Source organism: Anser cygnoides, chromosome 2 (assembly GCF_040182565.1).
Source record: "Anser cygnoides isolate HZ-2024a breed goose chromosome 2, Taihu_goose_T2T_genome, whole genome shotgun sequence".
In the NCBI taxonomy this organism is placed as follows: domain Eukaryota; kingdom Metazoa; phylum Chordata; class Aves; order Anseriformes; family Anatidae; genus Anser; species Anser cygnoides.
In genome coordinates this window covers 1,744,925-1,772,614 of record NC_089874.1, presented here as the reverse complement: position 1 = coordinate 1,772,614, position 27,690 = coordinate 1,744,925, and the positions used below count along the sequence as shown (strand labels likewise).

Here is a 27,690-nt window from a genome sequence, read left to right as displayed (position 1 = left end):
TGATCGCTACCGAGCTCTCTACACCAGCTCCATCTTCTAATTACCAGGAAGACCACCTTTGCTTGGATAGCATAGATAAATACTTGACATGGGTTTTCTCCTTGCTTGGAAGGAACATTTTCATAGCTCAGCCTCCTGGGTTCCACCTTGTTTGCTCCAGGGATGTAAAGCAGGAAAGCAGGAAATAATTTTGGTGAGACAGATGTTCTCCTAAAACTCCATGTCCTGGCAATGTACCATACATGTCAGTTCCCCTTGATGAATTGTACGTGCTGACTGTAAATCGTGAGATCACTTAGTAAGAGGGGCATTTACATGGCAGGATAGCTGAGGAAGGATAGCCATACAGGTAATCATCTTCAAGAGTCTAGAAGTGACAAGGATGATAAAGAGTCTCTTCTGTTGCTGGCATGGCACCACCTCATCCCCCAAAAATCTTCTGCTATTATAGTCAAATGTAGTGGACACCTTTTTTCAGATCAGTTAATTCCCTGTGGCATGAGTTATGATGAGTCTGCAAGTTGTGCTTTGTCCAAGCAGATTTTCTTCTTGCTCTGCTTGTGCAGCTTGAGGGATGAGACTTCCCCAAGGTAAAGTGAGAGTAAATGGGATTGGAAGGGCATCAATGGGACCAAATCAGAATGATCTATTCCCCAAGGAACAGCAGACATACATGCTGCAGGACCAGATGTGTCCTCTACCCATCCCTGTGGTGACAAACTGTGTGTGCCCGTGTAGCACGTGCAAATGCATTCACCAGTGATGGTGATGTATGGCATGGGCATGGTATGACATGGACAATGGATTCCAAAGGGCCAGCATCCTTTCTTAGCAGAAGCTCAGTAAATTGCAGTGCCCTCACCTGGCCATGCCTTTGGTAGATATCACAGATCTTTAAATGTCACGATGAGACAGTCCCAGTTCTGCAAAACATCTTTCCATGCCAACTTTTCTTCTTTCCCATTCAGTGCCGTCTTTCTTATTGCAGCAGTCATGGGAAATCCATGCTGAGAGCTGGACTGCATTACACAAGGGCATGGGTGGATTTATGACTGAGGGAAGGAGCATGTCCTTCTCCCAGCAGGGCATCGAGGCACTGAGAAATAGGAAGACGAGCTCCTTGGGTGCATAGACACTTCCTAGTCATGGCAGACCTGGCTTTGAGGGTAGGAAGAAGAGCAGGGATCCACCAGCCTGGTGGGAACAGCTCTGGGAAGGGCAGAGAGAGCCCTGAGCACCACAGGGGGCTGTTGGGCTGTCCGTGGGTGCAGGGCAGGGTCCCTGAGCCCAGCTGGCCGGAGCAGAGTCCTGCTGCTGCCTTGGAGCAGGCGGTGGTTTGGGTGATGTGGTCAAGGGATTAAGGCAAAACCACCAACTTCATTTACCCTCTGGGAGACTGGGAAAAGCAGGTAGAGGGCAGGGCAGCTTGTGCGCTAAGCTTTCCGTGCTTCCACAGCTCCCAGCGTGCTGTTTCATCAGGATTCAACCAGCTCTGCCTTCTGCTCACAGCAGCTCCCATTCCCCCATCCCCTCCTTAGCTGTGTCCCTCTTGGATGTCCCCCTCCTTTCACCCTTCTGCACTCAGGCCCTGTTGATTTCATTGTCCCAGCCCAGTCTTTGTAACCTCAGTCCTCACCCAAAGACATCTCCGGAGGTCGATTTCTGTCCTCTGGAGATGGGATGGGGTGAGGGACACACACCTACAGGGCAGGACAGCAGCGCAGAGGGCTCATCTCAGCACCCACATGCCCAGTTCCCTCCGATCCGAATTCCTGCTATCGCTCTAGCACCATGAAGGGTGCTGAGAGAGACGGGTGCTCGTCCGTCATGGGGCGCAGCAGAGCTTGGGGACCAGAAGAGGGCCCCACGCCTGGTCCCACCCCAGGCAGGGATGTCGATGCTCAGCCTCACCAAGACCTGTGTTTTATTGCTGTTTTAGCCCTGTTCTGCACGCACTGAGCTGCAGCCACACGAGGGATGAGCACTCAGTCCCACCACCACAACCCACATCAAACACACACCCAGCATCACGGGGGCTTAAAGTCTCCCTTCTCACGCCTGAATCAGGGTCTCTTGCTAGGACCTGGCCTTCCTCCCACCATCTTCCTCGCCACCTCAGTGTCCGAGCAAACCACAGCTCTGCTCCCGGAGCTTTTGCCATTAGCTGCTGGCAGTGGAGCGTGCCGCTGCTGCTTCTGCTACTGTATCTCCATCTCGGCCAACTGGCACTCCAGCTTTATTTATTTTTAAATCTTTCCAGCATTAACCTGACAGGAAATAGGTTGCAAACCACATTTTTTTTTTCTAATGTTGGAAATAATGCCTATTCAGTTTAACTAAGTCCCTCAGGGCAGAGCAAGCCCCACTCCCTGCTCTCCCCTGGTGCATTTTGCTGCTGTTTTCTTATGTCATTTTTATACCCAGGTGATGATAACACGTGGGCAGTCAGGGGAAAAGATGCATGGAGGTAGCAGTTAGTGAGGAAAGGGAATTAAACTGTCTGGTCAATGGGCAAATCCAGTGTTGCCCAAATTGTAGGAGAATAAGCACTGTTTATCTGTATTTACCCTGCTCTGTATATCCATGAGTATATATCTGTATATATCCTATTTCGCTTTGGGCCTGGCAGCAGATCCAGTAACAGAGATTGCACAAGGTATGTTTTGTCCAAGACACCATATACCAATCCCTGGTCCTTCCATACTTGACCGGGTTCATCTGGATCTCAGTAAATCAGCAGCGTCTGGTGGCCAGGAGGTGCAGGCTTGCACAAATACTTGCAGAAATGTAGGGGAAAACAGAGGGGAAAACTAGATATCTAAACCCGATCACACAAGAACCAAGAGCATCCATCCCTTCTCACCTAAATGCCATTCATTAAAAATAAATAAATAAATAAATAAATAAATAAATACATAAATAAATAAAACAGGTGCCAGGATCTCAGTGTTTGCCCCATCCTCATGCAACGCCTTACGTTCCCGACCACCTACATGCTGCCACATCTTCCTGCCTCTGATCCCACACCACCACGAGCTCCTTGCTGACCCCGATTGCTTCACTCCATGCTGAAGGCTATGCCAAAGGCAGCTGAATCCCCGCTGTGCCGCCCTCTGTCCTGCCCTGTTCCAGCATCCTAGGGACCTCTCTTTTGCCTCCAGATCACCAACACCGGTGCTTTCGTTTTCACACTTACCTTTTCCCTTTCCTTCTCATGCCCCCCTGCCACCTGCACCCTCTTTCTGCTTCACACTGGCAATTACCTGGTGTACTGCCATCCAGGAGGGTGATCACCAGCAATCCCTTGCATTGGGCCCATCCAGCGGCTGTGATGCTCTCAACCCTGACCAAGGAATCTGTTTGCCTTTAGCTATTTTTTGAGCTGCTGCCAGGGAAGTTTCACGAAAAGGATAGTGTTATTTCTGAAAATGAGTCCCATAAACAAGGATGAATATGACCTCCCCGTTGAGATTTGGGGTTTACTTTAGTGGCTGGGAGATCAGCCAATGAAATGGAAATACCAGAAAACATTATCATAATTACCCTATGGCCTCCTCTGGGGCAAGGAAGAAAAAAAAAAAAAAAAAAAAAAAAAAAAAAACGAAAACTGATTTGACAGGCTCTGGATAGCATTGTCATTTCACCCTTCCCTGCTTGGCCTGTCTCCTGCTCTGCATTTCTGCTTTCTCTGAACAAAGGGGAGAAAAAACATTCCTAGATTGTTCCTCCACAAGGAAATTTTCTGACAAAAAATTAAATAAAAATAAAAACAGTACCGGGAAGCCAAGAGGTGAGAACCTTTGAGAAAAAGTAGCAGATGCATTCATGCTGCAAAATTGGGAAGGCCAGAGAGGACACCACATCCCACCCAGCTGCACCCAGCCTGTAATGGCAGGAGTGCAGGGCAAAGCTGTCCTCCTGCACCCACCCGTGTACTGCCGGGCCTGTCTGTGTCTCTGAACTTGTGTAATTGTGGTGCCAAGTAATCTCAGTGCAGGAATTTGTGCTGAAGCAAGTTAGGGAAGTCTCATGGAAAGGGATTTGCTGTCAGATCTTTTGCAGTGATTACCTTCTGCAGGGGCACGCTGACCTCATCCTTCCAAACGGTTAGTTTTGGGAGATATACCTAGCTGTGACACTATTTCTGACTTCCCTCAGATGCTTCTCTTGCTCCCGGTGCTCAAACCACAAAATCTCTGCTCCTTGATTCTGCAGATCTTGTCAGCTCTGCTCAGGTGGCCGCTTACTACAGACTCCAGCTGCCCAAAGCTCTCCCTCTTCAGGGCTATCATATTTTTTGTGAAATGCTCTGTGAGTAAAATCAAAGCTGTTCCCTGGAACTTGGCAATTTGCACCCCTTAGGGACTCAAACCACCCCTAAATAACTCATCCTAAACCCCATCTATGGTTGCAATGGGGCGTATTGCTTTGTCATCAAAAGTTTAATTCTGTGGTGTAAGCAGGGACAGAGATTTGGCATCCTTTCTGTGATGAATCAAGGCTTGGAAAGTGCTTAAAAACAAGAATTAATGGCCTGTGAGAGAGAAGGTACAAGTCTGAGATGGGCACCTTGTCGTGAAAAAAAGAGGTGGTGCAGCTGAACAGGTCAGGCAGAGAGATGTGAAAGCCCTTCTTTCTATACTTGCCTTTAGCGTTGGTCCAACCATTGACTTTGTTTTTTTCTAAGTGCTTGAGTTTCCTCATTTTGTGATAGAAACAACCAGAACTGGATTTTCCTGAGGAGGCACAGTTTCAGTTAAATTCTTAGGAAACACAAGCAAAGCTTCCTTCAAGCTTCTGAATATTTCAGGTATTTCATAAATAAAGATTTGTGGCTGCTCCTATTGCATCACCTGCATTGAAATCAGGGACTCACTTTGGGCAGCCATTCCAGAGGTCCAGAGCTGTCAACGTGTCCACGTCCCCAGCTCTTGAACTGAATACACATTTCTTATCAAGCCAATAAGACTAGTAGTAATTTGGAAATTCTCTCACCTCATGTGGAAATTTCCAGCAATTACATGTTTTACAAAGATGGTTTTGATTTATTTATTTAATGTATTTTTCTTCTTTTTGTGTTATGAAAGAAGTATGCTTCATCCTGAAATCAAACCAAACTTAAATAACAATCTAAATTGCCCCACAAGAAAGGTTTTCTGAGAATCTCTAAAAATGATTTTCTTTGCATCTGTTGTCCAATGTATAGAAGAAACTTTGTGCAGATAGCACCAGTACAAAAAAAATGGCAACAGTATAGCCTATGACCCTAACCACCAGGAAATGAGAGGATACCACCAATCCACCTGGAAAAACTCTGGAGTAGGAAGTGCTCTCTTCGCTTCAGACTCAAAAAAAAAAAAATTAATTTAAAAAAAAAGATATCTTTATCTGAGTCATGTCCCCTTATAGTTGTTGAAGAAAAAAAAAAAAAGGCACAGCTGATCTGACTTGGTTTAGGTGGTGGCTTGACAATGGAATGAATCTCAGGTGATCTCTGTAGCTAAATCTTCAAGGGCTATAAGGGGAGCCCTGCATGAGCATCTTAGATGGATAAGTGCTGCTGTGGAGGTCCTCAGTTAGCCAATATGGCAGGTTTTGTATTTACAAGGTATGATACTTGTTCCTTTTGTCTGACTAATGGTTGTCTAGAGAAGCAGAAGGTGAGAAGTACTGGGCTGCAAATAGGTGGCCTCCAGGCAGGTAGAAGAGGTTCTTTGTAAAAGATGGGTAATTAAATCTGTATGGGCTGGGGCTACAGTATTTGCTTGGAAGGAACACTTCTAGCATCTTCTCTTAATTGATTTTCTCTGGTCCTGAAGAGTAGGTGTACAGAATAATCAAAGCAGATTATGCTGAGTGTGCCACACTGGACTGTGCCCTAAATGTATATTCATCTATCTGGATGCACAGCAGGGCATGGATGTTTCTCTTACCTTGGAAAAATAGAGGACCTACAGGAATGTAAAAATAACCTTATTGAGTTGACCTTCTGTTCTGACAGAGCATTCCCAGAGCTGTCAGCTTAGGATGTTTAGAAAAGGAGAGAGCTCTTATGGCTGTCACCTTCCAGCATTCGGTAGTCAGCAGTTCAAGACCTCCCTGCATCAAAATTAGCATGTAGGCTACAGTGCTTAACAGCCACTGAGGGATTTGTCCTTCATTAATTTGTCTAGTTCTGTTTTGAATCTATTCATGTAACTTACATACATCATTCTTCTGTTTCTCTTACACTGTGTTCTCTCCATCTTGTGCCTCTCTGTGCTCAAATTCTGCAGAACTGTGACTAACTGCCATCCTTCCCCTTTTCTGCACCACTTGGTATTTTAGATGCCTCTCATGCACATGTATTTAGTCCTGTCTCTCTCCCAACCCTAGGGATTCAAATCTACTCCAAGCCAGTGGCTGGTTTGCCAGCAGTGGTTCCCACCTGTTCGAAGCTCCTGCAGCCCATACCTCAGCACTTCTGAAAGTGAAGCCACTTATTTTGCTGTCCAGGGATATTCAGATTCAAAGAAGTTGGTACACATGTCTGCTAATGATTTCAGTGAGGCCATCCCATGGTATATTTGGATCAGGTATCAAGGATGTTTGTCAAAGAGGAAGTTTTGCCAAGCCTGACCCAAATATGTCTAATTTCATGAGTACAGCTGTGTTGCAATGAAAATGTTCCTGTTGGTTTCATTTAACCTTACAGCCAGGCTAGAAACACAAAGAGTGAGGCATTGTCTTAAGGTCAGAAGACAGAGCAATAAAATCAGGTGTACAGGGGAAAAAAAAAAGTGGCAATGAACAGTTAAAGGTGCTTCAGCATCTGGCAGGTCTAAAGCTGCTCTACAGTGTCCAGCTGTGGTTGTCTGCCCTATCCTGTGTACCAGCCCTTCACCCAAGTCTGAGCCATTTCAGCGCCTGATCTGGCAGCACACTGCTGTTTCTGGAGAGCTTTCAGCAGTGCTGATGTGCTGAAATATCCCAGCAAGTTGGTGGGCAAGGGCTGGAGACTAAGCATGGTGAAGCATGAGAAAGGTGGCTCTGGGCCTGTCATCCCGTCTTGTCCCAGCTGCAGTCAGACCAGTTTTGCTTCTTAGGTGTTTAATGTGAGTCATTCAGCAGCAAAAGAATGGCATTTCGGATTTTCTTTAAATATAATAGAATAGTTTAGTTGGAAGAGATCATCTAGTCCAACTGCCTGACCTCTTCAGGGCTAACTAAACGTTAAAGTATATTATTGAGGGCAATATCCAAATGTCTCTTGAGCACTGACAGTCATGGGGCAACAACCACCTTGCTAGGAAGCCTGTTCCAGTGTCTGACCACCCTCACAATAAAGAATTTTTAGGCATTTTTAGGCATTTCACACCATTGTTGATCACCCAGTGCCCCAGAAGTAGCCCCATTCACTACCATACTTTGAGCTCTGCAGTCAACCAGTTCTTCACTCAGCACGGTGTGAACCTCTTTCATCTCACAATCTGTCCAGAAGGATGCCATGAGGGACAGAGCTTTCCACATCTCTTGAGGCAGACTCATCTTCTTTAAGCCAGAGGATTCAATGAAAATCTCTGTTCTTATTCATGTATACGTTTACATACATGTTTCATCTTCCTCAGCCAAGGAGAATCACAAAATGGTTAAGGTTGGAGGGAGCCTCTGGAGGCCATCTGGTCTGAGACCCCTGCTCAGGCAGGGCCACCTACAGCAGGTTGCCTAGAAACACAAAAAAATATGGTTTAAACATATCTCTTAGTATTTATATCGGCTTGGGGAGAGGGGAGGAAATGGGGAATATATATATATATATATATATATTTGTTTTTATTATTTTATTTTTTGAGTAGTCTGACAAATTTTGGAAGTGCAAAGCTGATAATCCCTGGTTCCAGGGCTCAGGAAAGCTGAAAAGCCAGCTTCAGTTCAGAGCCCTGTCCTAGCTATTGCACCCTGCTCAGGGCACAGAGCTTGGTGCCTCAGCTCTGCTTCTGGGAAATAGAAATTATTTCCTGTGCCTGGGCTGGACAGGACATCGTACATCCTACTGGGAAGGAGCTGTCCCCTCTCAGAGCATGGCCAAAGGAAGCTGAGGATGAAGGGATGTATCATTTGAAATCCCTGAGGATGAGCATTCATAGAGCATTCTGCTCTATTCAGCCACTATAAATCCAGAGTAACTCCTCTGGCTTTGATGGAATTGTTCAGGATTCATGCAGCTGCAAGTGACAGCAGGATTGGACCCAAAGGTTTTATGTTTCCAATAAAAGGGTTTAAATGCTGGATATTGCCTTAAATGTGGACTGGCCAAACATCTGGAAAGGGATAATTTTATTTTGCTTTAATATTGATGTTTTGAAACCATCTCCCACTTCTGAAAGAGGATTTTAGTGTGGATTTTTTCCAAGGGTATGAAAAACTAACTTCTGTTTTACTCAGAATCCCCTTATCAGATCTAGATATCCATCTGTGTGTCTGTTAGCACATCAGCTGCTTGAGCATTCACCGTTCCCCTCTGTAGGACCACATGTGAAATAAAGTCTAGGTTTACTTTTAAGTTGGATTTCATTAACCTTCATTATGTTGTTTGTAATAAGTCTTGAGAACAGATTGGCCTTCAGCTATGCACTGAGGTTTAGACCTGCTCCATCCATCAGGATGTGGAGAGCTACCATAGGCATAACAGATTTACTGCAGCCAGTCTCACCAGCACAGTCAATACAGGTTAATAAATTAAAAAATAATAATAATAAAACTGTTGCTTTCTATAAAATAGTACAGCAGTCATTTTTGATTAAATTACACCATTAAGAAAAAGTGCTAAGTCCTGCAGAAGTCCAGAGAAAGGTAGGCTCTGCTTACTGCTTTTACAGTTTAATGAAGACAAAAAACAAAAAGTATTAGGGAAATTGATGCAATGAGAGGACTGGTCCTGGATGCCTGAGCAGGACACAAACCAAGTACCTAAGAGGCACACGAGGAAATGAGAGCGGCCGTATTGTATTAGATCAAAGCTCTTAATGGCATGATAACCAAAGCACTTGTTGGTCAGGCCTACACCATGGGTGTAACCCCAGCTTCCAGAGGCCAGCCCTGCCTAACGGGAAAGTGCCAGCTTCATGAAACAAGATGGTTTTTGTGACCAACAAGTGTCTCAGAGGGCCTTGTATCATTGTGTATCAGCAAGCAGCAAACAGAGGAGGGTAAAGTAGCTTCTGGGTAAAGCACCCTCCCTGCTCTGCCATCCCTTCTTCTTGTTCCTTGACCTCTGGAAACCTTACAGGCAGAACATAGAGGGGAAGAAATCAAATCTTCCAGGGTGATGTTCACAGCCTCCTTTCCCTGAGCCCTCAGTCAGGGGGCAGATGCTGTCACCTCATAGACAGCCCCCTAGGGCAGCCCCCTCTGTACTTGTTCTTGGATTTAGGAAGGATATTGATAGGAACTGACTCCATGGGGCTGAAGGCCTGAAAAAGAGGTTGTAAATAGCACAGCATTCATGATGCCAGGTTGTGATTCTTAAAGGGAGAAAAAGCCCTTGAACTTTTACCCCCTGGTAGTATTTTCCAAGAGGTGGGTGCCAGCAAACAAAGCATTGCTTTGCCACCCTGAGCGTTATATTTAATTATGCTTCTGTGTCCCAAAGGAAACAGTGTTTAAAAATGCTGCGCCTATGTTATTTACTAGAATGCTTTATTTCCCTTGGGTAATAGCCTTGTCCCTCCAAGCTGCAAACTGAGGCGTGCCACCCAAGAAGTTGCTCCCTTTCTGCGTGCAAGCATGTGTTTGCTGCGTGCAACTGCAATGTGCGCCTCCTTTGCCTTGTACACAAATATTTCCATGTGGCATCTTGTAGAGGGTGTTGCTTGGACACCAATTAGGGAGCAAAATGAGATGGGAAGAACAAGGCTGGTGAAAGAAACTGTTGGTGCGATGGAGATTGTGCATTCAGATCATCTGCATTGTCTAGGAAGCTTGTGCCCTGCTGCTTTTCCTGTGCTGAAGCTTAACCTCGTTTCTGCCATTGCTGCAGGTGGATGCTGACGATGTCATCACCAAAGAGGAGCAGATCTTCTTACTGCTAAAAGCCAAGGCCAAGTGCGAGCGACACCTGAAAGCCAAGGTGCCCAAGGTGCACGGTGAGTGTTCCCACAGCAACCCCAACTGCGGGGCTGGGGCTTGGAGCACATGAAGGGGGCAGCTGAAGACATCCCACCAGACTCCTTTTTTCTGGTTAAGCTATGAGAAAGATTTTATAGCACAAGGTATTGGAAAGCATAGACGTCACATCCTCTTTCTCCCGTTCCAGATGCCAGATTCAGGGAGTCTAGAGGATACAAGAGACATGGTCATGGGCTTACAGCCCTTATTGCTGTACCCAAACCCCAGGCAATGCATGGGAGGCATCACCCACCAGTACACCTTTGCAGCAGGACACAAGTGGTGTGGGAAACAAAGCTGCCTTCCAACACCCCTCCTGTTTCCCTCGAACAAATTGTCTCTATTCTCCTCAAATGGGCCCAAGCTTGGCTAAGCCCCTCTCTTCTACTTCCTTTCTATTTTGAGCTGTAAAATTACTACCAGATGTAGGACTGGGGAGAGAAGGAAGGGAGAAAGCTCTCTCATGTGGGCAGCAAAATAATCATCCCCCATCGGTTTCTTTCATCAATCTCACATGTGTTAATTATTGGCACCAGGGCTGTATATTGAGACATCCTGCACCACCCAGCTAGTCCTGGGTGGGCATCCTGTCCCCTCTCCCTCTACTGCCTGAGAGCAGGGGATGAGGCAGATTGCCTCCTACCTTCACCCTAGAGTCCTAGAGGTCTCTCTTTCCACAGCCAGCACTGGCAGAGAGACCTGGAGACCTCATCACCAGCCCACAAAAAGCTCCCCAAAGCCAGCTGTGATTTGGAGCAGAGCTGCCTGCCCACCTGGTGTCTCTCTCCTGTTGGAAATCACAGGAAGGGGCTGTAAAAAAAAAAAAATCACTTTCAGTTTATTCCAGGCCTCCAGCTTTACATCAGCCAAAACCTCAAGCCACATCCTCTGTGCTTCTTTGTCCTATTCACCCAATGCCCAATTAACACCTCATTAAAAAAAACATATGTGCAAAGGCATTTCCTTCTGTTGTACTTCAGACCACCTGCCTACCTTGGGACAGGGTGATATCAACCAGCTGGTCTTGCTCTCACACCCTATTTTCTAGCCCTTCTCTAGGAGACCATCAGCATTTTGCCTTGATCTCTTAACGGGCAGCAGCAGTGTTGGTAGGGCTGGGGAGATGGTGACTGTGTATAACCAACAACCAGGTTTGGGGCTCCTTACCACAGTCACTTTGGTAGAACAAAGGAATCCCATCATGAGGTTTTGTAAGCACACCCTTGGTCCTGCTTTAAGACCTCGTTCTTCAACCATGAGACCAGAGTTAGCTCTTCCTTTGACTGCAGCAGAGAGGGATCTAATCCAGTGACATTTAGACATCTCATGGACCCATGCTGAGTCCTGGCCTTGGAAAAAGTTATCCTGAGCTGCTCAAGCTATAAAACTTTGGTTTTCTGCTTCATCCTCTATAGAAAACCTCTGCTTGTTTCCAAGTAGCCCAGCCAAAAGGAGGAATCATTAACTTGATATCTACAGCAGTGCACTCGAGGCTTTAAAGACTCAGTGCAATCATTAACAGTAGATAGCTGGAACAAACTCATCTGCAAGGGATTCCTCAACCCAAAGGCAGAAAGAACCCTTACTTAGCCTTCCCCAAGAGATGGTGTCTTAAAATACTGTTAAAACCCCTACTTTGCCACACCTGTGTGACTCCCCCAGCAGTTCTCACTTGTGCTTCACAGGGCAGTGAGCTGCCAGACCACCTCTGGGATGTCAAAGACGGAGGGCTTTCAGTTTGGAAAAGAACTTTCCACTTAGCAGAGGAGCTGCCATCCAGAGATTTTAGGCTACAGACACCCCTGAACACACGAAATGATAATGTTACAGGATATTTGTGAACAGAAAAATTCAAAGTCTATTTTTGTGGTTTTCCCACCCCTACATGCTCCAGGAGTGTGAAGGAATGAATAGTTTTTGGCCTTCTTGTGTGCTGAGGGGTGGTAGAACAAAAGGCTGTAATCTGCGTGATCAAATCTCTTGGCTAAGGCTCACAAGCTCAGTCTTTGCACATAGCTCAGCGTGAAAAGTGGTCAGGCCCAGTCCTTTCCTTCTTTGAAGATATGGAAACTGGGGTCTGGTTTCTATTTGTGCTGCTCACCCAAGGACATACGAGGCTGTGCACTTCTCAGCCAGATGGAGGAGGACTTAATCCCTTTGCATCTTCCCTCACTACAGATGCAAAAGAAAGCAATTTGGAAAAGGCAACAGTTTTCAAAATTAAATGTACTAATCCTCAGCTGCAGAATATATGCGGGCAAAATGGTCGTGACGTGGAGCAATATGGATCCTGGGTGAGCACTCCAAGCCTTCAGGCACTCTCCTGTGATACTGCTCCAGATATTCAGTTTGGGTGGCATAAGGACTGTTCTTGTATTGCCACCCCACCTGGTCCTTTCTCTGTCTTGTCTGTGGACTTTTAGTGGTAGGGGACAGAATTATACTTCACAGTGTGTTCAGCCCCAGCAAGACCTGGCCTTTCCTGGAAGCAAAGCATGTGATCTGCAGGCAGACCTGCTCAGGAAGATCTCTGTGCCATGTAATAATCTGTGTAACAATAATGGCAGCACACATCACCAGTGTGCCACTATTTCTATGTCAATAAATCAAAAGCTGTTACCACCAGAGGACAATATGAATTTGAGCCAAAGTGGTCACAGTGTTGGTGATGGTGGCATGCAGAAGAGGTAGATTACTAATGGGCTTGAACATCTTGAGCTCCTTTTAGAGCTGGTGGATGGAGGAGAGCACCTTTGGGTGACATCTGTGTCCCAACTCTCTCCAGATATGGATCACAGACTAAACGTAGGATTTCTATTTAGATGAACCACTTAACACTGGGCTGAAGGCTGGACAAGATGTTCAGAGGTCCCTTCCAACCAGCATTTCAATGATTAGTCCTGCCCAGGGGACTTAGAATTACAAAGTAGTGACACTGAAGCTCCTTGGAGAGATTGCCTCCTCCCTGCAGCCCTCAGGGCTCAGGTATTGAGGACTGATGATGGCCAAGCTACAACGCAGCAGATACAGAACTGGAGAGAGAAGGTCTAGGTAATTCATCTGTTTTGGGGGTCATAAGGAAAGCCCATCGCACAGTTGTCAAAGGACAAGATTTCTTCAGCAATTTTTCACTTAGTTTAAGAGTCACACACGAGGGGGAAAAACTATGCTGAGCTCTGCTTGAAGGAATCTAAATCTAACTCACTGCCTCCCAGGAACAATACATCACTGCCTGGCATGTTAAAGGTGAAAAAGGGGATTGAAATCTCTTCCATTAGTTCCACTTCACTCTGTCTGAAAGTATCAAAAAAGGCTTTAGAGCAGCAGTTGGATCCAAGCTTTATGATCTGCCTGTGCCACAGCATTCAGCTCCAGCCGTGGGATACCCCAGTGACAGCCCCGTGACATAGATGTTTGGGAAAGGAGAAAGTTACAGCATAAAATCCCTGGCCTGAGTCAATGAGGAGCAGCTTTGAACTCAAGAGTCCCATCTCTCCAGGGAAGCTCTAAACCGCAAGGGTCATAGGAACAGAGACCTTTGACCCCATGGCTGTTTTAGAGCTTCCTTGCACCGCATATTCACTCAGGCTCTGCAACTAGCAAAGACTGCTGATGCTTCTTGCATCCCTGCTGCAGAGTTTTGTCTGGCACCCCTCCATGCTCAGCGTTATGGCTGATGGAACAGCTTCAGAAGACCTTGAGAGAAGCACCCATTGCCGCAGGCACACAGGGATAGCTCCTATACCTCCTCCTGCAGCTCTCTGAGCCACGGGGTGAGCACTTCTGCAGACAGCTTCTGCTTCTCCAAGGAGCTTTTTGAGGACCCCTTCCTGCAAATCTGATTTCACCAACACGTCAAGTGCATACCCAGATTTGAGCTGGACTGAATGTAGCTCTCTAAGATGAGCTTACCTGGGAGGTGTCAGAGGTGTTTTAATATCTCCCCTCTCAGACAAGGAGAAAAAGTAGTCCCATCCACTCCTAACTGCACGCCATGTCTTGACTAGTCCTACAGGGCATCCCCCTACCAAGGGGAAGGAACATGGTTTAGTGGGTGACATTGGTAGTAGGGTGATGGTTGGACCAGATGATCTTGAAGGTCTATTCCAACCTTGATGATTCTATGATGAGTGACTTCAGCACAAGCCTACATCCTCGGTGAGATGTGTTGGCTAACAAAGGCCAGGCAGAAATGGGCTGTGGTGACAGACATGGTAAGGACCCATGTGCATGCACAGAGGCCAGTTTTCTTACCACAGAAAGCATGACTTCATTTGCTATTTTGGATTCCTTTAGCATGGAAGTTCGGGCAGGGCCAAATGGGGCAACTGATCAAGTTGAGAAAGAGCCTTTTTGGAGGAAGTTTGTTTTTCAGCTGAATCAGCTTCCTGGTCTGGTTCATCACGCAGCCCTATAAACAAGAGGGCTGTCACAGGGAGAGAAGCAGAGCCAGGAATTAGAAGTATTGGAGTAAGCTGTGTTGCACTGAGCACTGCCTGCTAAGCCTCTGATGTTTTGGAAGCCCAGGATGATTTATCTCTTGTTGCCTGCTCTAATTACACCCGTGTGGCCCTGCTGCACATCAAGAGGTGTGTGCATCCACTCAGTGCTGTCACATCCTGTCCCACCATCACCCTAGATGCTCGCCTATCCTTCTTCATCAGAAGTTGCCAGCTACCACCTGGCAGATGGCTGCTTGGATCCTCCTCCTGCCTGGGTGTGATTGCAGCATGCTGTCATTATTTATTCCACTCTATAGTAGTCAATGGTCTGTGTTTTCAGAAGCAGTGAGAGAATCTGGGACACCTTGATTTTTTTTTTGATTTTTTTTTCTTTTTGATAGAAAGAAATATCACGTAAGCTGGCACGAAAGCTTGCTAGGGCTGCTGTCCTCATTCTTGAGAGCTGACGCACAGGGATATTCAACGCCTCACCTCCCATCTCAAAGGAGAGCCTGTGGCAGAGCCAAGATTTGGGTTCTCATCTCCTTACTCTTCAGCCAGGGCGCAAGCCACAAACCACATTTCCTTTTGTCCTGGAATTCAAGGTGAGGCTCCAAGGATTCAAATCCAGGTGGACAGAAACCGACGAAAATCTTTGGACATATCCCACTTGACTGAAACTCAAAACTCTCATCATCATTCTTGCCGTAAAGCCTCTGGTTTTGTTTTGAAATGAGGAAAGCACATCTGAAATTTCCTGCAGTGCAGTGGGTACCTGGATTCTCTTCCTCTTTTCCCCCATCTCATTGCTGAGTGCATTTCACAGGCCAGTTCTTCACCTGGTATGAACTGGCAGATTCCCGTTCAGTTTAGTGAGGGCATTGATTTGTCTCAGATTCGTTGCTTTCTCTCACAGTTCAGCACTGCAAATTTTTTTTCCCTAACTAATGTCCATTCAGACTAATGTGATAAACAGTTAACAGGCAACCAACATTTAAATATAATAGTAATAACAACCAGAATTTCAGAGAGATCTATGGAGAAGTTAGAAAGTAGCTCAGCTCAGCACCAAAGTTTGATTTGGGGCTGTTATCTGCTGATCTCTTTTTCACCTTGTAGCTACCCACTCCTAATGTGTTTGCCTGTTAATAACGGGCTAGAAATGTCTACGTAGATTAATGCAAGTGAAGAAAATGCACTGCGGGAGGGATCTGTGAGTCCAGCACCACTTCTTGCCCCTTGAGATTGGGGAGCAGGTTTCTGTGCACCACTCCTCCAGTTCAGGCTTGGATTTGGGCTGGAGACACAAACCAGCACTGGCTCTTTGACTGCAAAATGTGATCCTGCCTGTGCATGGACTTCATTAGCTCTTCCCTGGGAAGCAGCAAGCCCAGAAGAGACGAGCATCTCAAATCATGCTCGTCTGCCTTCTGGAAGCAGGAAGATGTTGGTCTCCAGGCCAATCCATGTTGTCCTTTTCCCTTTGCTGGTTTTACTGGCTCTGTTTTATTAAATCCATAGTTTTATTTCTTAGCCTGCATGATGGTTAGCAAGTGCCATGTGCCTTGTGGTGCGGTGCCAAAGAGCAGCAGTTTCCAGGGCGGCTCCTATCCAAGTGGCCAGTGAGTGGTTGCGTAGTTCTTCCTCCCTGGCCAGCACTGGCGTCATCTTTGTGCCAGGCCTGATCCAACGTGGCTCCAGCTACTAAAAATGGCTCTAAAACCCCAGCTAGCATGCCTAAAATTTGGACTGGATGTTGTGAAAAAAGGAAATGGTTGGCAGGTGCACGGAGAGCAGTGGCATTCACCCTTCTTGTAGAGGCTGGAAGGAGATGTTCATTGGAAGGAGACTTCTAAAGGCTGGAAGGGATGTTCAACATCTGTCTTGGTTTCAATTTTCCTTTGATCCTTGGCCCATGCCCTGATAGACCAGGCAAGTAGGCTGTCAACTGGAGTATTCAAATATATTATCTGCTGTCATGGCTCGGCAATGCCTTGTTCAATTTGATGCAACTTAACCACAGCCACGTCTAAGCCCCATTCTGACAGTGGCAGGGACCGAGAAGCATTAGGGTGAAGCACGGATTCGCCGGGGATTTCTGGAGAGTGGGAACATGTGGCTGTTTCTCGTGTGACTGTGAGCAAGGTTGATGGTCCAAAGGAAAGACTTAGCAAACAAAGGTTTAAAAAAAGAGATAATATAAACTTCCTTCAACAGTAATGAAACACTATTTATCTGTAAAAACTCCAAATTACATTATATTTCCCCCTAAAAATGTTACCTTTCATTAGTTTTAAGCTAACTAGTAGAGGGTGAGTCCCCTCCTTCCCTCCTAGCACAGACCACGTCGGCAGTGCCCTCTTCCCGAACTCACCCCCCAGGAATATCTCTGAGCCTGAGGGCTTGCTGTGGACCCCCGCTGAATGGGGCTGATATGGGCACAGCCCCGTATGGACCTGTGCCAGTCCAGTGTGCTTCCACACAGCCCTGCCTCAGGATATGTTCCTCGTCTGTCACTTTTAGCTAACGGATACCCAGAAAATTAAAAACAAAACAACAACAACAAAAAAAAGGAAAAAATAAAGGAAAAAAAAAATCTGTCCCCACAAGCATTTGGCTTCCTTTCTTCTTTTCTCTCTTTTTTTCCCTTTTTTTTTCTTTAAATTTAGTTTCTAGATGAAAGCCTTTCAGAAAGAACAGGAAACCCTAAAATTTCTCATCTACGTACATAAATATTAGATTTCAGCCATGGTGGGCAGCCTGATGCCACCCCAAAGTTAAACCTGGAAGGGGATGAAGTGAAATTCCCAGCCGTAAGCCATCAGACCTGATTTTTTTTTGCCCATGAATTAAAAGTCTGTCTTTCCCTGGTTTGGAAGAGGAGATGGGACATTTTGTGGGGGAAGAGAGATTTTTACACAAACCTGTTATTAGCAAAGGCCATCGGCAGTCCTTTTTCAGAGTCCTAGGTGTTGCAATTTGCCTCAGAATGGCTTGTTTTTTTAATAAATAAACCTGTTTGCTAGGGAGAGGGGTTATTTTTAGTTGAGAAGCCGTGTGTTTTTACCCAAGGTATGTGGGTTGCCTGCCTGAGTTTATTGCTCCATTGTCCCTAAAGGACCCATGCCCAAGCCCAGGCAATCTCTGGGCTTGAAGAAGCTCACAATCTGCTCCTGGCTCTCTTCCCAGAGGCTCAAGCCCCATCCCTGGTCATCCATCCTGCCAGGGTGTCCTCAGAGGTAGGGAGCAGCCTCAGGTGCCCTTGAAGCCAAGGGATATAAAAGCATTCAGGGCACTCCAGATTTGCCTGAACATCCCAGACCTCCATAAACCTCGTATCTTCTCCTGCTCTTTTAGCTTCTCCCTGTCTGTGGACCCTCAGTCCTCACAGCTCAGCAAGTCTGGACCACAGCTGTGGCACAAACGTTGCCCCCCAGACAACCTCACCGTCCCTTTTTAGCATGCTCCCCACACAGTTTCAACCTGGGACAACCATCACTGCCCCTGTAGACGCTATTTACAGACTAGCATGCGCCAGAAGAATTTTCCATATGGCAGCGCATACAAGACTGTTCTTCTTGGGTATGCAAGACGGGGATTTCAAATGGATATGAGCCATGCTGGGCTTACAGGGCGTGAGAACAGGTTGTGGTCTTCTGTATGGAGTGGTATAGGTGTAATCAGTGAGTCTTGGTCAAGACTGGGTTTCTCGTTATGTCTGTGTCTGTTCTGGAATAGGTCAAAAGAGCACGGAAGACCTATGGAGAGATGTGTTCTCCCACCCCAACCCTCTGCTACAGATAGTATTCAAGTCAGCAGGCTGTGATGGCTAGCAAGGGCTTGTAGCTCTTCACAGCTAGCTTGTGCTCATGCCTGAGTTATAGCTAGCAAGAGAAGTAATATTGAGAGTTGGCCTCTACCTGCAGATGTTTATGGGCCAAAGCCTTCCATTCCCACTGAAAAATTTCTTCTTAGCAGAGTTACAGGTCTTGCAATGCACAGGAGGATCAAGTATCAGGAGTTATGATAGGAATAAATGGTCCATGTGTGCATGGAGAAAGGGTAAATAACAATATGCAGGAACAGCTGCACTGCAGTACTTGTTACTACACTTATTTCTACACTTATTTTTAATGATTTATAAGACCAGCACTATCAGCTTGCAGAGGGAGATTTAGAGGGTTTTGGAAGACCTGGACACAGCAGAATGAGGGAAGGAGGGTGCTTTGGCTGAGCAGGGCCAGTGCTGTCATGTTGGGTGCTACCACAGAGGCTGCTGAAGGGGCGGTAGTTTGAGTTTGGGATTGGCAGGGGACAGACAGCATGGGAAATGGGCTAGTGATGTCAGGGCGGCCGTCCCTCCAGAGCTGTGTCCTGTTAGCAATTGTCTGGTAGCATTCATAAGTTTGTGGTTTTCCCATTCTGCCTTAGGGAGGGGAAAGACATGGTGTGACAAGAAATAGCCCCTAGCCCCATGCGTCTCTCCCCTTCAAAGTACGTTTCCTCTAGGACTGAGCATGCAAGGGGTGCTCTACTCATTAAAGCCCAGCAAAAGTCTCTGGGGACCTGCATCCATCCTTCACTTCTCCTCCCACTCAGACTGCCCATGCACACCCCCAGGTCTTTATGGATGTGCACACTGACACAGGGCACACCGTGCACACCTCCACTGCAACACCACATCCCCAGATACCCATGCAAATGCCCTTGGAGGCATGAAGAGCATCATTCCCCAAAACAGATACACACTTCTGCGTTGCACAGCATAGGCCAACAACAGCACACACCCTTCTGCACACATACCCACCTACACATCTATACAGAGATAAACACACACACACATGCTCTGACAGCCAGGTCTGAAATACATCTGCAGCACCAAACACCCTATGCAGAGCCACTGGCCCTCCAAGCCTCCCTTTCTCCCCCTCCTGTCCCAAAATGCTGGGTCATTTTTTTGGTTGCTCCTCCCTGCCTGTTTCCAATCCACCAAATGTCCTTCCCGTAATAGAGTGACCACAATTGCACACCGTATTCCAAATGTGGTCTCCCTGGTGCCTTGCATGGTGCCAGAAGAAGTCGGTCTGATTTATATTCCATACCCCTAGATAAACACCTCGAGACCATGTTTGCATTTATCCAGCTGCCAAGCAGCTTCACAGATGGTTTTAATGTGTTCTCCACATGCATGTACCGTTTGCATAGGACTCGGAACTGAGACTGGAGGGAAGGACAGGGGGAAGGAGGCAAGGGAAATGTGACAGGCAAGGGAGAATAGCCCTCAGTGCATCCCGGGGATGCAGTCTGAGCAGTGAGCAGGCATGGCCCGAAAGCACCTCACCTCTCCCTCCCTCCCTCCTCCACTTGAGCAACCTGCAGTGTGCTGGGAATACCGACAGGGCTCAGGTGTGCAAGCAGAGATGAAGAAAGGGGTTGTGCAGAGCAAACTGGAGAGACTCATGTGCCCTTTTACCAAGCAAAAAGACCAGCCTTCCAACCTTCAAAAGCCAAGTCCCGCAGCAGTGGTATCAAACAGCATTTGCTTGCTCCGTCCTGAATAGCTTACTGGCTTGCACTAATGAAGACAATTTCCGTGCAATGAGATTTCAACCCTCGAGGACTAAGGAGAGCTGTAAGGCACGTCTGTTCTAAAACTACAGTAATAGGTGCAACTATAACCTCTCTGTAGTATGGCGCTGCTGTAAGGGAGCATTCACGACAGTCCAACCAACTGGAATGGGTATGCTATAATGGTAACCTTCAGACATCACAGGCAATGAGGCACAACTCCTGGAGGGTTTTGCAGGGCAGCCTTATAAGGTGGGCAAAGACAAACTATAACAAAATGGCATGCAGATGCAGAGAAATAAATCAGAGTCGTGACTTATACCTGCCCAGTGTAGTGAGATTATTGTGGAGTACCACGTCTTTCAGTGCCTTTCACTGAGGTGCTGGTAGCTTTGGAATAGAGAACTGAGGAATGTTTGGGGAAGCAACCCCATTTCAATGATCCTGAGATGCTGCCATTTGAAATCAGCAAATGTATACATATATTTAAGAAGTGTGTAATATTAGGTCCCACCTTTACCATCCAAAAAAATGAACCTACTATGAATAATAAGACCAAGAAGTTTTGACAACACATGTGAGCTCTTCGGTGGAGGTATAGACATGAGGAAGAACCTAGATTAAACAGGACTTGAATGTAAGAGGTCTCAAGTGAGCTGGAGAAATGGTCTGAAGAGCAAAGTAAAATAGCCTTAAGGGAAATTCATCAGGAAACTGGAGGTGAGGTTTACAGTGAAATGGTGGAAGAAAGCTGAGCTCTGCTGCAGTTTAGCTTATCTTGAGGAAGTGGTGAGCTGGGAATCTCCATCTCAGGAGATGAGGGCATAGCAAGTACTTATAGAAGGGGCTGTGTTGGCTTCTTTGTACCTAGGAAGTTGTTGTACCTAAGTGTTGCAGCATCCATTCCATCTAATCAGATGCCACCTTAACACCATTTAGGGACACAAAACCTGTTGTTGTTTCCAGAGTTCTCATCCTGAACAAGATCATCTGAAGGGCAGAAGCTCTGTCTTAATTTCCAGAATGAGCTCTGTTCACTGCCAGTTTGCACATGCTTATTTATGCATCTTCTCCCACTTTCAGAGCTCATCTCCATTCATAAGGCTTACCAATAGGATAAGAAAAACCTTCTTTCTCATTCTCTATTATTTGTTTTATTTTATTTTATTTTATTTTATTTTATTTTAATTTTATTTTATTTTATTTTATTTTATTTTATTTATTTTATTTTATTTTCCTTCAGAGACACCAGCAAATTCTTTCACTCTACTAGTCCTTCCCCATTGCTGGAAGATTTTTTTCTTTCTGTTTCTCTTTGCCAAAGGAATTTACAAACTTTCCCCCGGAGAGGCTATTTTCTTTGACCTGTAGCAAGGACACGTCAGGACCTGTGAAGCCTCCTCTAGCAAATTACAGTGGAATGAAGAAGCCGAATATACCTTAGGAGACAAAGCTTTGATTCCAGCCTCAGCAGTTGACTTCTACCAACCTGGCTGTGATAGCTTTGTAGTCCGAGAGTCTAAGCAGAGAACACAGGCTTGAATATGTGTTTATTAGTGACTGAAATCCAGTGAGTGAAAGTGTTATCCCTCTCCAGCCCTGGTGGCAATAGGGAACACAGGACTGCCAGCTAAAGCAGGTTGCCCCATGAGCATCTCTTACTTTTGAGACAAGCACACAGGATATCATTTGGATCCAGCAAGCTACTTAGCAAGGTGGGTTTGCTTAACCCATCTTAAGAGCTTAGGTTTTTTACCTGGCGGAGAACCCAGAAACTCTCTTCAAACACAGAGCCCAGCCCTGTTCTGCTACAGGTGACAGAGGCTGAACTCATGGAGGGTGAGGGAACAGTCCCAACATCATTTCTGTTTGAATGTGCAGCCTCCAAGGAAAACCACTGCTCCTCACTTCCTCCACAAGGACAATCACTGTGTCTCCCTGAACTCATACCAAACCAAGGAAACGGAAAGGGAGACACCAGGATGAAGCATCTGTAAACACTCCAGAGAAGGAGGAAGTCTTACTTTACACCCAGCCACTCACAGTGTCATGAAAAAGCACCAAAGTTGTTGGTGATGTCCTCTAAATATAAGAATCTCTGGTGCCATTCCCCCCTTCTCTCTCTCCATTCTTAAGTTACAGCTATAGCTCTGAATGCAAAGGAGCTTCTCCCATTTACGTACATGCCTGAGACACAAGCCATATCTTCCATCCAGCATTGCCCAAATGACTGATACATGTCCAAGACACTTAGGATGTGGGATATGCATGAGATTTACATGTTTTCTTAAAGTTTATGCATTCCTTTTGACTTACATCTTCAGTGAATTCTACTACTTCTTCCAAGGAAATAAATGTTTAGCATTCCCAGTTCACTTGGAACATGCAACCCTTTTTCCCAAAGCTGCCCACTTGCATTGATCCAAACAGCATATTTGAACCCTCAAACTATTTTTCACCAAAAAGAGGAATTTGTCAAGAGCTTTTCAGTCAGGATTTACAACAAACAGGATCCCTTCTGATGATCCCTTCTAAACATTATTAACAGTGTCTCAGGACAGACTTACTTATTTTTAGCGTACCAAAAGCACATTACTTGCAGGTGGTGGATGTTTAAAAAATAATAATAATGGCAGCTTATAATAAAAGTTATAAAATTTATATTTTTTTAATGTATCAGGAAAACTTGTCAGCTTGTGGATTTTTATATTGTTTTCCTGATTCTCCTCACCATTTTTCAGATTTTTTTCTTGTAATTCAATGTAGATTTGTTTTGAGAAATGACCAGGAGAAAAGGAACACAGCAGGAAGGAGCCAAGTTACTAGTAGTGTTAATATTTTTCTAAACCAAGAAAAAACATTTGGAGGAAACATTTGAGAAAACAGAAAAACAAAAAGTCTTGTTTGGATTCCAGCACAATACCAATGGAATATGTGATACCTTTCGTCTCCATTTCATCACCAGTTCTGTTGCTAAATGATCTCTGGAGTGAGCAAAACAGAGGAAAGTTGGAGGCAGAAGATGCAGAATTTAGTCTCAATTGGTCCCAATTATTACACCAGTGGTCTGAAGCAAAATTAATTGTAAAGGTGTCTGCTGTGCAGACCAGAGAGACAGTGGGGTGATGGCGGCAGGAAAGGATGTGGTGGAGGTCTCTACAAATCATCGCTCCCAGAGAAATTTGCAGGAAGGAAATGACAACTGAGATTTCTTACCCTTCTTTTGAATTTGTCTGAAATGGGTTTTCAAAGCATGGAGCCGGGCGGGAGAAGGAGTGGAAGGTGAAGAGGTGGAGAAGAGGTTAAAGATGTTTGTGTCATAACAGTTCACAATAGTGGCAACAGATTCGTTTGCACTTTTGGGGGGGAAACTCAGATGCTTCCTGAAGATTGAGTCCCATGAGATCCTTGATGGCTTTAACGAATCAATTCCATGGGTAAACACATAGAGGCACTGGAAGATTTCAGATGCAGTGAGATATGCCAGAGATCATTTTTTTTTCAGATTTCTGGGACAGCTGATGGCTCCCCAGATTGCCCACATGATAAAGCAGCGGTCCACAGGGGTCCCAATGCCAGTTTGCACCATGTTTCCTGCACAGCGCCTTCAACCCTCTGCTTCTGTGGGGGGTGACAGTAGGGAATAAAGAAGCAAAAGTAAATAATTTGATATTCTGTTATCCAGAAAGTATCGGTTTTCCTTTGCATTTGTCTATTGCAAGTGTTGGGGGGGGGTGGTGTTTACAACATGGGAAGGAGTACCACCAGACACTTTTTCAAATTAACATTTTCTGGACAAAAATTGCTGTGCGATATTTAATGAAACTTTTCACGAGGGAAGGCTGAACTTTGCAAGTCATTCTGAACACATTAGAAAAGTGGAAGGACTTCCACAGCAGGCATTCAGATCACTTTTTTTCCTCTCCTCATTGTTGCTTCTCCATAGTGTTCATTTTAAAATCTACCCAAATTTATTTATTTTGTAAGAAGAATTATTTTATTTTAATCAAGAGCACTTTGAGGGCTAAATGAAATCTTTATTTATTTTCTTGTCTGCAGAAAGAACTCAGAAGCAATAACATTTTGACCTAATCCAAATTTTGTGGGACATTTTTTTCCTTTTTCTTTTGATCTTTAGAGAGAACTAAAAAAAAAATAAATAAACTGTTTTTCATGGTGTAAGTTATCCTGCAACACAGTGAGCCAAATGGCAGGGCTTACGCAGTTCTCATGAATAGGAAATCTAGTATTAATCTTCCTCTAATGTGACTCAGAGCAGAGAACATGCAATAAACTTCTTCCTCCTTTTTATCACACTGATGCCAAGGAATTCTAGCTCCTCTTCCCCCACTCCTAGTAAATGCTTTAGAAGATAGGCGGTGATTAGTCTGGTCCTTTTCATCAACACTAAATGAAAGATAAGGAATAGACTGTTAAATTATGAGTTTTTCTGATGTTTTTCATGTCCAAAAATGCCAGCAAACTGAATTGATCACTGTCAGCTCTGACCCTGAAAGGCACCACACCAGCTAAAGGTTTTTAAAGCAAACCTGGATTCTTATTTAATCTTGTGAAAGCACATGCATTATAAAGGATAAATTGCCGTTTGGGTGAAAGATTGCTAAAGCACCAGCTTTAATATTAATGAAACACTCTGAGATCTTGACCATGCTTATCATTTCTTTGCTAGTGGAGCTCTTTTGCAGATAAGAGCAGGTTGTTCCATTTTATTTTGATTCTCATGTAATTTCTCTCTGTCAGACACTTTATGTGCCGTTGATAAACTCCTTTTGTGGGCTGCCATTGGTACAGAGTCCAGGGGCTGCTCTGAAAGTGGAGCTCGAGCAGATTCACCAGCAATTGGTTTTCACTTCAAATGTGCTACTGTAGCTGGATTTTAACTGGTGGTTAACACAGCCCAACTGAAATGAGTATGCAAGCACTAGGTTAAATTTGGGGACATAGTCCTCCCAGTCTCCTCAGGGATGGGAAACAGCCCATGCTGAACCACACTTCAGCATGGGAACGTGCTCCCTCATGGGAATGGGAGCTTAGGAATAAAAGCTGCAGGGAAGGGGCAACCAACAAGCTGGAAGGACGTAGGAGGTGGAGGGTGGATTTGGCTTCCTTCTTCTTAAAGTGGTGTTGAACACGGGGTCATTTCCCACAGCTTTCTAGCAGCCTGGAGGATGTCGTGGCCCTTCAAATGTGGGCAAGTGGTGGCGTTGTCCCTTGCACACCAAATAAACCAGGGCTGCTTCTCAGCTCTTTTGGAAGCCGGTGACAAACCCCATGGCGAGCAGACTCCCTCCTGACCCCTCTCAGCCCACCTGCTCACATAGGGTACTCTGCAGGATTGTCCAGGACGTCTATTAGTGAAGAGAGAAGCAAAGTTTCTCATGATTTCAGGGTGATAGAAGACCTGCTTAATTACTTCTCAAGTTTCAGCAAACTGCAAAACAAGAATTAGAGTACTTTCAATACTTACTTACACATACTCGACAATTTTTAGAAAAGTGTATAAGGTGAGAAAGGACTTTTTTCTCGGTTTGTCCTTCTGCTTTTCCTTGCACAAAGCACATAAATCAGATTTCTTCAAGTAACTATCATATGCAGAGGGAAGAGGGAGACCTCATGGGGGGAAGCAGGGTTTCTCCTTCAAGTGTATTTTAGCTTTCTTCAAGGAAAAAAGGGTATAACAAGGATGATTTGAAGAAAAATCCACTAACAACCATCACACCACTCCGTTCCCAAAAAGTTAGGAAGTAGCACTTAGCCTTTCAAAGTGGTACCACACAGAGAGATAAACTTCTCCCAGGATATTCTCCACCTGCCCGTTTTCTTTCTTCTCATTTTGTGAAAATTGGTGACTGAACAAAAGGCAGAAATACAAACTAGTGAGAAAGCAAGGGGAAAAGCTGGGAAAACTCAACCATCGTATGCTGTGCTTGGCAGCAGGCGAAGGAACGTCAATCAGCATGTGTACACTGCCAGGCAATTAGCATGGGCACAGCTCCAAATCAATCAGTGCATGACCTGCATCTTGCCCCATGATGACATCCCAGGGAAACAGGGGGAGAGGGAATCTGGGGCTAATGGAGTCAAAATGAGGCATGCAAAGGCATCTGGGAAAGCAGCAAAACATTGTGGTGCAGCATAGCACAGGCTGATGTAAAAGATAAGTAAAGATGATAGCTGAATTTGGATTGATGGTCTCTAGGCATGAAATCACAACCAATCTCATCTGTGGGAATGACTGCCTTTCAGGGAGGCCTGAACTGCTAGGTATGAGCCTCACAATAATGTAACCCCAACATATTTTATCTCCTTGATATGGTACTGTAGCCCAGGCTTAATCCTCTGCTGCCACATCAAGCCTACATCCAGCCAAGCTCCCTCAGCCACCTCCAGGTTGCCCAGAAGTCTGCAGAGTCCTGAGTGCTCAAGTCCTCCTGTTCTCCACTCTGCTCTCCTGCCCCATTTCTGTTCTTTTCCAGCTCACAGGTAAAAGCAAGCTTCCAGAATCACAGAACCAGAGAATGGCTTGGGTTGGAAGGGACATTAAAATTCATCTAATTCCATCTCGCTGCTATGGTCAGGGATGCTACCCACCAGATCAGGTTGCTCAGGGCCCCATCCAGCCTGGCCTTGAACACCTCCAGGGATGGAGCATCCACAACCTCTCTGGACAGCCTGTGTCAGTGCCTCACCACTCTCTGGATGAAGAAAAGTGCTGCCCCCCCTCAGAGAGTGCTCACCAGTTATCCCACAGCCGACCACATCCTTCTGAACTAAAACCTGGGAGACGCTACGCCTTCTGGAGCTAAACACTGAGAAGAAAAATGGAATGATGCCCAAGAGCAGTGTTGCCAGTTTTTCATGGACAACCCTTTCAAAACTCTGGGTCTGAGGGATAAATCTGTCACCTCTGCAGGTTGAGTGACTCCTTTTTATGTTTGTGTCTCTTCCCCAGATGGCTTTTGTCTTCCTGAGTGGGATGGTATTGTCTGCTGGCCGGAAGGCGTGCCAGGCAAAGTGGTGGCTATGCCATGTCCAGAGTACATCTACGACTTCAATCACAAAGGTAGGTGCTGTCCTCGGTGTCAGAAGAGCCTGGAAAGCTGCAGCAAGGAGAGACCTGGGAGTCAGAGAATTAGAAATCCTCTTTCGCATCCTTTGCTTATCACATGGTGACTCCCATCTAAGCAGGGGAGTCACTGAACAAGGAGTAAAGACACTCCTATTTTATTTTATTTTGTTTTGTTTTATTTTATTTATTTTATTTTATTTTATTTTATTTTATTTTATTTTATTTTATTTTATTTTATTTTATTAATCTTATTTTATCTTATTTATTTATTTATTTTACATTGAGAGAAAAAGAAAAGCACTATTTTAACATAAACAATCCCAAATTTCCCACCTGCCAAAGCCAGACTGCAATGGCTGGTAACTACAACCAGATAGTCCTGGAGGGTTTCAAATGCACATCTGTTTGCTGCAACAAATTTTGTGTGGCAACAGAAATCTATAA

At 45.4% G+C, this 27,690-nt stretch overlaps 1 protein-coding gene across 3 annotated transcripts in view; it reads left to right on the top strand.

Moving 5' to 3' along the window:
* Positions 1 to 27,690, top strand: part of PTH1R (parathyroid hormone 1 receptor) — a 124,135-nt gene that overhangs the window by 51,595 nt on the left and 44,850 nt on the right. Inside the window, exons 1-3 of one of the 3 annotated variants that reach the window (XM_048053825.2) lie at positions 5,559 to 5,608; positions 10,019 to 10,124; positions 27,130 to 27,240. In XM_048053825.2, the coding sequence (XP_047909782.1) occupies positions 27,201 to 27,240 (40 nt within the window). In that variant the 5' untranslated portion in view covers positions 5,559 to 5,608; positions 10,019 to 10,124; positions 27,130 to 27,200. Of the gene's footprint in view, positions 1 to 5,558; positions 5,609 to 10,018; positions 10,125 to 27,124; positions 27,241 to 27,690 lie in introns of those variants that run through there. The other 2 variants (XM_013198019.3, XM_048053824.2) reach the window with 2 other exon arrangements.